The sequence below is a fragment of the Coregonus lavaretus genome (genome assembly GCF_964263955.1).
Source record: "Coregonus lavaretus genome assembly, chromosome: 27".
Classification (NCBI taxonomy): domain Eukaryota; kingdom Metazoa; phylum Chordata; class Actinopteri; order Salmoniformes; family Salmonidae; genus Coregonus; species Coregonus lavaretus.
In genome coordinates this window covers 40,183,578-40,196,350 of record NC_140014.1, presented here as the reverse complement: position 1 = coordinate 40,196,350, position 12,773 = coordinate 40,183,578, and the positions used below count along the sequence as shown (strand labels likewise).

Genomic DNA, 12,773 nt, shown 5'->3' with positions numbered 1-12,773 from the left:
GCGGAGAGAAACATTCCTAGTTTCCCTAAAGCTAATTTAATCCCCCCCTATTCATGAAAAACAAGTTGTTCTGTCAAAAGAGTGATAATCCAGTCTAACCTTTACATTTTCACTCAGCTGACCTTTGTGTAATGGTACTGTATGTAATGATATGTAATGGTACTATGTAATGGTATGCTACGTCATGTAAATGGTATGTAATGGTATGTAATTGTACTATATGTAATGGTATGTTCTGTCGTGTGAGGTCATAAAAGTCTGCCAAATATTTGCAAACAGCAAGGTTTATGGTGTTGCTGTCCCTCTTGAGCTTCTTACAAAATGATCTACCTGTCTGTGGCCAACAGCATAACATTTTAAAACTACTTAGACTTTCTCAGGAGCCTTAACCCCAGTTCACCTATTGATGTTTGTTTTCCTGTCAGTTCCTCCCTGTGGCAAACAGTGAGTCCTGACGATCAGAAGATGTGTCTGTCAGTGGAAGAGAATGGGGAATTCTGGTAAACCATATTTGCTGAAATGTGTTTGTAGACCATGTTTAATAAGTAGAACTGACACATGCAGTGTTTCAAGTACTGATATTTCAACACCTTATCATTCACAATTTGGTTGTCTTCTCAGGATGACAATGAAACATTTCTGTGAGAATTTCGCAGAAGTGGATATCTGCTGTCTGTGCCCTGATTTTCTCGATGGCAACCCCACTTGTCATTGGACCCCCTCATTCCACGATGGCAGATGGGTTGCAGGAACCACTTCTGGTGGTTGCATGAATTTCCCAAGTAAATCTTATCTTGATTGACACGGAATGATATGCAGTTCATGATGACTACAACATTTCCTGAATCTACAGTCAAAATATGTTTTGTCTTGTCTCCCAGACAGTTTCTGGACCAATCCCCAGTATCGGGTGAAAATTGGGGAATTGGGCGGGGACTGCTCTGAGACACAGGGGGACAACAACTTGTTGGTGTCTCTGATGCAGAAGCCTGATAAAAGAAACAGACGCCTGGTCAAAAGTCTCCACATTGGCTTCTCCGTCTTTGAGGTCAGTGCCCTTCTTTGGTGCATAAGCCGTATAACACTTCTCACATACGACCCCTAATAATAAACCGTATAACACTTCCCACATACGACCAAGATGCACTGCATTTGCTGCTGAAAATGTGTATTTCTACAAAACAAATTAAATGACTAGACTTTAATCTAAAGCAAGTAAAACAAGTTTATCTAAACTTTTATCCACAAAGTTTAAATCATTAAAACATTTACAAATATGATCCAGACACAACTTTCTTCCCAGAAGAAGAAATTCAACAGCCCAGATATGCTATTGTTCCTGCAATTGAATTGTATTTGTTTTACATTCTAACAGGTGCCTGCCCAAGTAAGTAACTTTTATACATAATTTTCGCAAATACAGTTATACAAGAACTAATGAAATACGCTGTTGTCTAGATAGGCCTACGCATACTCCTTGGTCTGTAGTTCCTGTTGTACAATGTTTGTGCAACCTGGTCTCAGAGCATTTCGTATTATTCTGTATGTAAATCCGAGAAAACCATTTAGTATGATATGTTACGTTTGGTATGGTTACATACCAAGGTTGGCAAACGAAAGGAGGGTGGTTGGGTAGGCATATAACTTGAACGTCTAGCAACCCAAAGGTTGTGTGATCGAAACTCCTCAAGGACAATTTTAGATAATTAGCAATTTTTCAAATACTTACTACTTTTTAGCTACTTTGCAACTACTTAGCATGTTAGCTAAACCTTCCCCTAACCCTAACCTTAACCCTATAACCTAACTCCTAACCCCTAACCCCTAGCCTAGCTAACGTTAGAGAGCTAGATAATGTTAGCCACCTAGCCACCTAGCTAGAATTCGTGACATATTGTACGTCTTGCAAATTCGTAACATATTGTACATTTTGCAAATTTGTAACATATAATATGAATTGTAATTATGTCACACCCTGATCTGTTTCACCTGTCTTTGTGATTGTCTCCACCCCCCTCCAGGTGTCTCCCATCTTCCCCATTAGTGTTCTCTGTTTGTCTGTTGCCAGTTTGTTTTGTTTCGTCAAGCCTACCAGCGTTTTCCTCCTTGCTCCTGTCTTTTTCAAGTTCCTGTTTTCTGCCTGCCGTTCTGTACCTTGACACGCCACCTTGGACTATTGACCTCTGCCTGCCCTGACCCTGAGACTGCCTGCCGTTTTGTACCTTTTGGACTCTGATCTGGATTACTGACTTCTGCCTGACCTTGACCTGTCGTTAACCTGCAACCTGTTTTTGTAATAAACTTTTGTTACTTTGACACTGACTGCATCTAGGTCTTCTCCTGAAACGTGATAAATTCGTAACATATCATACGAAATTGTCACAAGTTCCACCGAAGCTGTTCGGGCAGGCTTCGGCGTTCGTCGTCACCGGCCTTCTAGCCACTGCCGCTCCTCATCTCATCATTCCATTTGTTTTGTCTTGTTTATTACACACACCTGGTTTCAATTCCCCTCACCAGTACCTGTATAAGTGTTTCCTCTGCCCCATTGTCTTTGTATGTGATTGTTTATTGTGGAGGTTATATGAGCTCGGTGGAGCTCCTTGTACTTTGTATCGACATATATACGGAATAAAACTTTATTCTGTGATTTACCCTCCTGCGCCTGATCCGTCCAAATCACACACCACAGAATCACACACCCGCCATGGAGTCAGCAGGAGAAGAGCCCATGCCTGGAGTTGTGGCACGGGTCCACTAGCATTCCAGGATTCTAGCCAGCTTGGGAGAAGCGATGGATCGGGTTCTCCAGGTTGTCCAACGCCTGGAGAGGACCCGACCCGTCGGGACCAGCTGAGCGACCGGATCCGGCCACCCACACTCCAGCACCCCAAGGGATTAATCTATCCCGACCAAGGGAGTTTGACGGGACGGCTGCCCGCTGTCAGGGATTCCTCCTGCAGCTGGACCTCTACTTCGTGAACATCAGCCCTGCTTTCTCCTGCCTCTCAGGGAAAGCCCAGGAGTGGCCCAACGCGGTCTGGAGAGAAGGAGGAACTGCGTTGGACAACTACGGGGAGTTCGACCACCCGCCCGAAGGACGAGAGGCGGGCAAGCGTCTAGTCCAACTGAGGCAGGGGACGAGGACCGCGCAGGACTTCGTCCTGGAGTTTCGGACCCTAGCGGCTGGGTGCGGATTCTGGTGCAGCCTGCGAGAGGACGTCCGAAGGGAGCTAGCCTGCCGGGATGCCATGTTAACCTTCGACCAGCTGGTGGACATGGCCATCCGGTTGGACAACCTGCTGGCTGCTAGAGGACGTCCTGGGAGTGGTCTTCCCGTTTCACCCCCCCCCCCCCCCCCCCAACTCAGAGTCCGTTCCGATGGAGCTAGGTGGGGCAGCGATCCGGGAGAATGGAGGAGGACAGCTTCAGTGTCACTCTTGGGGCAGAAGAGGACATTATACTGCACGCTGTCGTCAGGGTTCTTCCGGGTCTGGAGGCGGCAGGCAGGGAACTTTCGCATCACCCCAGGTAGCGCGAACCCACACTCAGTCAGAGCCCTCTACTGCACACTGCACCATACACGTCACCTTCCCTGACTACCCCGTAGTTTCCCAGTGTAAGGCGCTGGTCGATTCAGGCGCAGCTGGGAACTTTATGGACAGGTCGTTAGCTCTAAGTCTAGGTATTCCATTGGTTCCCCTATCCACTCCACTGCCCATCAAAGCACTTGACAGTCGACCATTAGGGTCAGGGTTCGTTAGTGAAGTTACAGCATCAGTCACAATGGTTACCCAAAGGACCCATAGAGAGCACGTCACATTGTTTATTATTTTGTCCCCCGATTTCCCTGTTGTGTTGGGTCTTCCCTGGTTAGCACTACACAACCACACCTTTTCATGGCAGCAGAGGGTTCTCACGGGGTGGTCGCGAGAGTGTCAGGGTAGGTGACTAGCTGTTTCCGTAGGTGCAACCATGGTGGAAAGTCCAGACACTTCCCCCACCGTGCGCATCCCCCCCGAATACCTTGATTTGGCGCACACTTTTTCCAAAACACAAGCGACCAAATGCGACCAAATTACCACCTCATCGGGGCCGGGGGGATTGCGCGATAAACCTACGAGTAGACGCTGTGCCTCCCAGGAGTCATGTATATCCCCTGTCGCAGGCTGAAACGGAGGCAATGGAGACGTACGTCTCCGAGTCCCTGCGCCAGGGGTTCATACGTCCCTCCACTTCGCCCGCCACCTCAAATTAATTTTTTGTGAAGAAGAAAGACGGAGGTCTAAGCCCGTACATTGATTACCGAGCATTGAACAAGAGGACATTAAATTAAATAGTACCCGCAAAACACCAGTCTCAACGTCAACAGTGAAGAGGCGACTCCGGGATGCTGACCTTCTAGGCAGAGTTGCAAAGAAAAAGCCATATCTCAGACTGCCCATCTTAATCTTTTATTTTTATCGGCCAGTCTGAGATATGGCTTTTTCTTTGCAACTCTGCCTAGAAGGTCAGCATCCCGGAGTCGCCTCATGACGTTGAGACTGGTGTTTTGCGGGTACTTTTTAATGAAGCTGCCAGTTTAGGACCTGTGAGGCGTCTGTTTCTCAAACTAGACACACTAATGTATTTGTCCTCTTGCTCAGTTGTGCACCGGGGCCACCTCTTTCTATTTTGGTTAGTGCCAGTTTGCGCTGTTCTGTGAAGGGAGTAGTACACAGCGTTTGTACGAGATCTTCAGTTTCTTGGCAATTTCTTGCATGGAATAGCCTTCATTTCTCAGAACAAGAATAGACTGACGAGTTTCAGAAGAAAGTTCTTTGTTTCTGGCCATTTTGAGCCTGTAATTGAACCCACAATTACTGATGCTCCAGATACTCAACTAGTCTCAAGAAGGCCAGTTGTATTGCTTCTTTAATCAGCACAACAGTTTTCAGCTGTGCTAACATAATTGCAAAAGGGTTTTCTAATGATCAATTAGCCTTTTAAAATCATAAACTTGGATTAGCAAACACAACGTGCCATTGGAACACAGGACTGATGGTTGCTGATAATGGGCCTTTGTACGCCTATGTAGATATTCCATTAAAAATCAGCCGTTTCCAGCTACAGTAGCCATTTACAACATTAACAATGTCTACACTGTATTTCTAATCAATTTGATGTTATTTTAATGAACAAAAAATGAATAATCTTCTTTCGAAAACAAGGAAATGTCTAAATGACCCCAAACATTTGAACGGTAGTGTATATACGGAATAAACCTTTATTCTGTGATTTACCCTCCTGCGCCTGACGTCCAAATCACACGCCACAGAAATGGGTGATGGACCTCGACAAATTAACACATACCATACGAAACTTAACATATCATACTAAATGGAGTGTCTCGGATTTACTTACAACAAAATACGAAATGCTCTGAGACCATGTTGGGTTGTTGCACAACCATTATATAACATATATGACCAAGTAGCTTTGTTGAATTGTTGCATTAGGGTTCAAAAGTAACGTTTTATAAAGACATATTTTTAGCAAAGCCTTTTGTATATATATATATATATTTTTTTTGTGATCTCAGTTCAAAGGCCAGGGGGGGAAGTTTCCTGCCTTCTTCTTCAACAACAATGTGCCTGTCGCCCAATCCAAAAACTATGTGAATGCTCGGGAAGTGATGGAGTTCTTCAGGCTGAAACCTGGTGAATACCTGATCGTGCCATCAACCTTCAAACCAAATGAAACCGCCTCCTTCATCCTGTCCATCCTCTCCAAGGTGGAGGCCCAAATCCAGTAAGCACAGCCCCCTCTCATTAAAATTTAAGTAATGTCATAATTTTTTCAATATATATATTTATATAGTTTTTTTTATATAGTCTGTGATCATAGCTAACATTAGGTCTCACTATAATGAATGTATTCCTAACAGAAACAAATCAGTCCGTTTTTTTCCTCAGTGAAAATTCCAATGACCAAGATATGGAGGAAATCCTGTTTTCCCCAAAAACCCCAAAGGTATTTAAGGCAAAAAGTGTTTCATCCCTCATATTTATGTATTTTAATGCAACACTGGTATTTCTTTGCTTCCACCTCCTTTATAACTCATTAAAACACTATTTTCATTTTTTAGCCCACACCTACAGTCGATCTAGAACACAAGGGAGGAGATGTGGACAGCAAAATAACTCTGTTTCAGAAGTATTCTGATGAGGCAAGTTCAGAGTATTTTTCTTTTCAACTCAATATTAGGAAGGTGTTCCTAATGTTTTGTACACTCAGTGTACATGGATGCATGCGGCATTCCGGCAACTTTGGGTAACAAACGACTTAGTTGTGCCTGTTGTTCACACTCGTATCTGCTCTGTTATTGGTTAGAATGGTCCCACCTGATCTTGCCTGCCTTCAATCATTGAGGACATGTATTTCCATTGTTAGAGCAGTCATTTGGTTATCTTATCAATATAATAAATCATCTTTGGTTTTATATCTATTTCCACACTATGATGTTGGAATAATACTGTGGAATTGTGAAAATTAATATAATGCTCTTTTAGTGTAAGAGCTGTTTAAAAAGTCTCCCTGAAATGTTTGCCTGTTTTGGTGGGATGGAGTTTTGGCCTATGTTGACATCACCAGGCGTACAAATAGACCAATAAGAATGAGACTTCCAAACCTCTCTGCCAATAATAGCTAGTTTTCAGTTTTTGTTTCTTTTTGACCATTTACATTTAAAACAATCACACTAAGGTACTTAATTGTTACACAGAAATGATTTGATGTTGATATAAAAACTGCTGCATTGTCCCTTTTAAGATCTTTGATAGGCTGACGAGGAATTTGTTACAGGAAAGAATCACTCCCACCTGGCGAAATTAGCATATGGCTAAATGTGCCAGATTATGAAATGGGAACAGCTAACATGTAGCCTTTGAACTACTTCAACGATTATAATTAGCTGATGCTTAAACTTGAACTAAAGCTTAAACTTTTTCTAATGTTTGGAAGTATGGCCGAATTGTTTTTAACTAATCGTTAAAAAAAATTATAATAACACCAGTGGTGGAAAAAGTATCTAATTGTCATACTTCAGTAAAAGTATATACACCTTCATAGAAAGTTACTCACGTAAAAGTAAAAATCACCCAGTACCTGGGTGTACACCCGCAGCTGTGCCACTAGAGATACTGGTTCGAATACAGGCTCTGTCCGGGAGACCCATGGGGCGGCGCACAATTGGGTAGGGGAGGGAATGGCCGGCAGGGATGTAGCTCAGTTGTTAGAGCATGGCGTTTGCAACACCAGGGTTGTGGGGGTTGATTCCCACAGGGGGCCAGTATGAAAAAATAAAAAAATAATGTATGCACTCACTAACTGTAAGGCGCTCTGGATAAGAGCGTCTGCTAAATGACTAAAATGTAAATACTACTTGAGTAAATGTCTAAAAAATATTTGGTTCTAAATATACTTAAGCATCAAAAGTAAATGTAGTTGCTAAAATATACTTAAGTATCAAAAGTAAAAGTATAAATCATTTCAAATTTCTTCTATTAAGCAAAGCAGGCGGCAACATTTTCTTGTTTTTAAAATGTATGGATAGCCAGGGGCACACTACAACACTCAGACATCATTTACAAAAGATGTGTTTGTGTTTAGTGAGTCCACCAGATCAGAGGCTGAAGGGATGACCACGTGTTCTCTTGATAAGTGTGTGAATTTGACAATTTTCCTGTCCTGCTAATCATTCAAAATGTAACGAGTACTTTTGGGTGTCAGGTAAAGTGTATGGAGTAAAAAGTACATCATTTTCTTTAGGAATTTAGTGAAGTAAAAGTTGTCAAAATATAAATAGTAAAGTACAGCTACCCCAAAAAACTACTTAAGTAGTACTTTGAAGTATTTTTGCTTAAGAACTTTACACCACTGAATAACACTATCATTTTATTTTTACAAAAAAGTTTGAGGAGGTGGATGCTGAACAGCTTCAGAGGACTCTGAATGAAAATCTGATCCAAGGTATGTAAAGAGAAAATCTATTGTAATTTATAGTGTTGGGGCACTGATATTGAAAATCTATATCGATATCAGTAGCATTTTTTCTAACCAAAATCAATATCATAACGGTTTGAATAAATAACAATGCAACTTCCACGGCTTTGTGAAGTTCAGACAACTGCTTGCTGATTGCCCATTGGGCCAGGTGTGAATGTTCTGTGGGCCTAAACTACCCAACAGGTTTGAATACAACAGAAAGCCCATTGATGGACCATCAGCAGGCAGTGAAGTATGCTATAAGTTGAGAGCCTGTGAGAAGGTTTTGTGCATGCAGGAACAGTCATGTATGCTCTTTTACATAATGTAGGTTAACAGCAAGGATAAACCGACATCACGTTATGCCTTGCTCATATCGATATCAAACAATATCAAATATCATATTGAATTATCAATATTGATACCCACCACTAGTTATGAACAAAATCAGGAGTTTGAACACAGAGAATGTTTTAACAAGATCTGTATGATTTTTTTTTATGTGCCACCTTTTCACATTTTACGCAGGAAATGTAAAGAAAACACAAGGCTTCAGCTTGGAGTCCTGTCAAAGCATGGTGGCCTTGATGGATGTATCCTTCATGAGCTTAGTGACACTCTACCGTGTCTTCTGTTGTAAAACACCTTGAACAGTACTTTACAGTACAGTTAAAACTGTGAATGAATGTAGGAGTCTCTATGGTATAGACTAGAGAGAGAGAGAATGAGTTTCATGTTTCATCTTCATGTAATCTGCATCGCAGTGCATCGCAGTGCTAGCTGTGCCACTAGAGATCCTGGTTCGAATCCAGGCTCTGTCGCAGCCGGCCGCGACCGGGAGACCCATGGGGCGGCGCACAATTGGCCCAGCGTCGTCCAGGGTCGGGGAGGGAATGGCCGGCAGGGATGTAGCTCAGTTGGTAGAGCATGGCGTTTGCAACGCCAGGGTTGTGGGTTCGATTCCCAAGGGGGGCCAGTATGAAAAATAAAACTAACTGTAAGTCGCTCTGGATAAGAGCGTCTGCTAAATGACTAAAATGTAAATGTAATCTGAACACCAGTTTACAAACCCAGCAGCTGAATCAGAATGAGAAAGGAGAGTAAATATAGTTCCACCAATGTAAAACAGACCACATAACTAAACAAACAGCGTTATCCCATAACAGGTCAAAATGTAAACCATTTTTGTATCTGCCTATGGAGATTCCCTTAACCCAGGGGTTCCCAAACTTGTTTGGCCCACAACCCCCATTTTGATATCTGAAAATTCTCGTGACCCCAGCCATGTGAAAAAAAGTATGTAATTAACAGCCAATGTCAACTTTTTTATTTGGGGCTATGGCAGTCAAATGAAAAACATTCTAACAGTATTTCTGATTGTCTTCTCAACTCACCATCACATACTTTTAATGTGGGGCTATGGCAGTCAACTACAAAACAATCTGACATAATGACTCTTATCTCACCACCACTAATGAGATGGGTGTGCTTGATGCATGTTGCGTCGGAGCTTCTCAAAGTCAGGGGGCGTGGACGACAGTGCGCACCTCATCTCCGCTGTCACATCCAACCTCGATTGATAATTGGTTTTAATGTAGACGAGAGCACTGATTCCAGCTTCACACAGATACTGTATGAGCTGGCGAAGGTTACCATGAGTTTTATGGTGCTTTAAAGACAACTGGGAACTCTGAAAAATAAGAGGTCCAATCATGACGTCAGTGATCTTCAGGTCAGAAAGTTGGAGCGCTAGAAAGAGGCCGGAGTTCCCGAGTTGGAATTGCATCATCTTAAATGGCACCGACCGCCACTGCTGTAAATGCACTCGGTCACATGACAGCTCGATCAGCTGTTCATTTTCACTTACCGGCACGTCAATTGAGCCAGGATCACAGTCAAACGGATTGGGAAGTAGGTCACAAAGTGCTCTTCCAAGCATTGGAGGTGAGCAGTCATCACTCGTGTGGGACACTTACTGATGCTGTTTTCTGTTAGAAACATGCACAGCCGAGGGAAGGGGGCATGGTTCGCTTTTGAAAGACGCTCTCTCCAACAAGAATGATTTCCTCTGAATCCACTGATTCGGTCACTCATCTGGCCTTAATGTCCATGTATTCTTAAAATCTCCACCCGGCACAGCCAGAAGAGGACGGACCACTCCTCAGAGTCTGGTTCTTCTCTAGGTCTCTTCCTTGGTTCCTACCTTTCTAGGGAGTTTTTCCTAGCCACCGTGCTTCTACATCTGCATTGCTTGCTGTTTGGGGTTTTAGGCTGGATTTCTGTATAAGCACTTTGTGACATCTGCTGATGTAAAAAGGGCTTTATGAATACATTTGATTGATACAATGTTTTTGTATTTCCCCTGCATGCTTGCGTTCAGTTCGTTCAGTTTCCCAAATATGCCTGTTACATAGGCAAGGACAAACATTATATTTTCGTTACATAGAAAGTCAACCAAGTCAGTTTTTTTTTTACATCCATTGTGAATGACAACAGTTCCTCTCTCAATGTGAAAAATCTTTTCAACACTCCCCCTCGATAATCACCAAGCCTCGGTATGAAATAGAACATTGTCATGCTCTGATCCCATTTCTCCACATAGTTTTGCGAACAGGAGTGCGCGTAGTGGATGAGGTTTGATGTAGTTTACAAACAAAGTCACCTGCTGCAGTACATCTCTAAGTTCTGTGCTCAGCTCTTTTGCCCGCCAGTTGCTTTCGGTGTGTCATACAATGCGTCCACATGGCGGAGGGAGACACATTTATAGCTAGAGTGCAGAGGCCTGCCCGCCGTCCAGCCATACATGGAGCCCCATCTGTGCAAAAGTCCACGATTCGATCACATGGAATCTGTTTTTCCGTCGATATAGTCACGCAGCACACTGAACATCCCCTGTGCCCTTTCATGCTCTGGAATCATGAGACAGAACAATATGTCCTCGTGAATAGCATCCCCCGACATGCATAGCGAACAAAAGTCGATACATGGGCATCTCGGACCACACAGCTAACGTCCATTTGGTGAGCATAAGCTGGGGAGTTTTTGAGTCATTGTCAGTTTTCCTCTTGATTGCTTGCAATAGCATACATTCTTTGTTTAACAGTGTTATCTGACAAAGGTATTGATGTGAGTTTCTGTGACTATGCCTCCCCACACATTGTTTTCACCATATCAATTGTGGCCAGAAATACCAAAGTCTCTGCAATAGTGTGTGGTTTCATAGCGCAGCGGGCCTTTCACAGTGGGAATGATTCAAGTGCAACGGTCAAGTGTGGCATTTTCCCATGAGCTAAGGGCGCTCTCTAGTTTAATTTTATCTTTTAGATTTGAATAATTTTCATTAGGATTTAAGGTTAACCACATTACAATGATTTTGAGATACAAAGATGATATTACAATATATTTTTTGGTATATACAGTACCAGTCGAAAGTTTGGACACACCTACTGATCCAAGGGTTTTTCTTTATTTTTACTATTGTCTACATTGTAGAATAATAGTGAAAATATTAAAACTATGAAATAACACATATGGAATCATGTAGTAACCCAAAAAGTGTTAAACAAATCAGAATATATTTTATATTTGAGATTCTTCAAAGTAGCCACCCTTTGCCTTGATGACAGCTTTGCATACTAATTTTTGTTAAAATTTTTGTTAAAATTTGGGGGGAATGGATCAGCTTAATATTGCAGATAGATTGTATCTTCTATCAATGTAATTGTCTGCATCACTTCCAATCCCCCATGTTTTTTAAAAATATATATACTCCCCTTTATTACTTTTCAACCCCACCATCCTTTCCATACTTGGAGTAAATTAGTGAAAAACAATGCCCAGGCCTCTACTTCCGGTCTATACTTACTATCTACACCTTATGGACAGAGTTAATTTTACAATAATTATATTATATATATTTTTATTTTTAATTTTTTTTGTTGCTCCTGAACTTCTTCTACTCTCAACCTCTCCGATCATTTTCATGATGTCCATCCGGTTTGCTTCTATATGCCATATCTTTCTAACTGTGCTCTTTCCCAAAAGCTCCTAACATACAACCTATATACTTATTATGGACACAGTATGCTTACATTATTAGCTATCTTTGTTATTATTTGTTGATATTTGTTATTAGTCCCATCCTTCAACTCTATTCAATACCTCCCATCTATCTCTTAACACCATCCATATAGGATTTATATTTGCCATATATGTTTCAACAATATGTTTTACAAAAGTTCTGAACCTTTCAATTCTCATTGCTTCTACAGATTGTGAATTAAAAATAAACGTTTTTGCTAAAAGTATTATTATATTATTGATTGATTGACTATGACTTTTCAGATCACCCAGTAATGCTATCTGCAAGGTTAGTTCCAGGTAAATATTGCAATCCTTTAGCCACACTCTTGGCATTCTCTTAATCAGCTTCATGAGGAATGCTTTTCCAACAGTCTTGAAGGAGATCCCACATATGCTGAGCACTTGTTGGCCGCTTTTCCTTCACACTGAGGTCCAACTCATCCCAAACCATCTCAATTGGGTTGGGGTCGGGTGATTGTGGAGGCCAAGTCATCTGATGCAGCACTCCATCAATCTCCTTGGTCAAATAGCCCTTACACAGCCTGGAGGTGTGTTTTGGGTCATGTCCTGTTGAAAAATGAATGGTAGTCCCACTAAGTGCAAAGCATATGAGATGGCGTTTGCAGCAAATCAACCATGAAGGTCTGATTCACGCAGTCTCCTCT

General features: G+C 42.1%; 1 protein-coding gene across 1 annotated transcript in view; it reads left to right on the top strand.

Moving 5' to 3' along the window:
* The window catches only part of LOC311103011 (calpain-1 catalytic subunit-like), a 39,660-nt gene that overhangs the window by 7,349 nt on the left and 19,538 nt on the right, over window positions 1-12,773 (top strand). Inside the window, exons 9-17 of the mRNA XM_084144505.1 lie at window positions 426-500; window positions 622-782; window positions 882-1,065; window positions 2,918-3,038; window positions 5,582-5,790; window positions 5,955-6,012; window positions 6,128-6,208; window positions 7,953-8,010; window positions 8,554-8,618. Coding sequence (XP_084000631.1) covers window positions 426-500; window positions 622-782; window positions 882-1,065; window positions 2,918-3,038; window positions 5,582-5,790; window positions 5,955-6,012; window positions 6,128-6,208; window positions 7,953-8,010; window positions 8,554-8,618 — 1,012 coding nt within the window. The remainder of the gene's footprint in view (window positions 1-425; window positions 501-621; window positions 783-881; window positions 1,066-2,917; window positions 3,039-5,581; window positions 5,791-5,954; window positions 6,013-6,127; window positions 6,209-7,952; window positions 8,011-8,553; window positions 8,619-12,773) is intronic.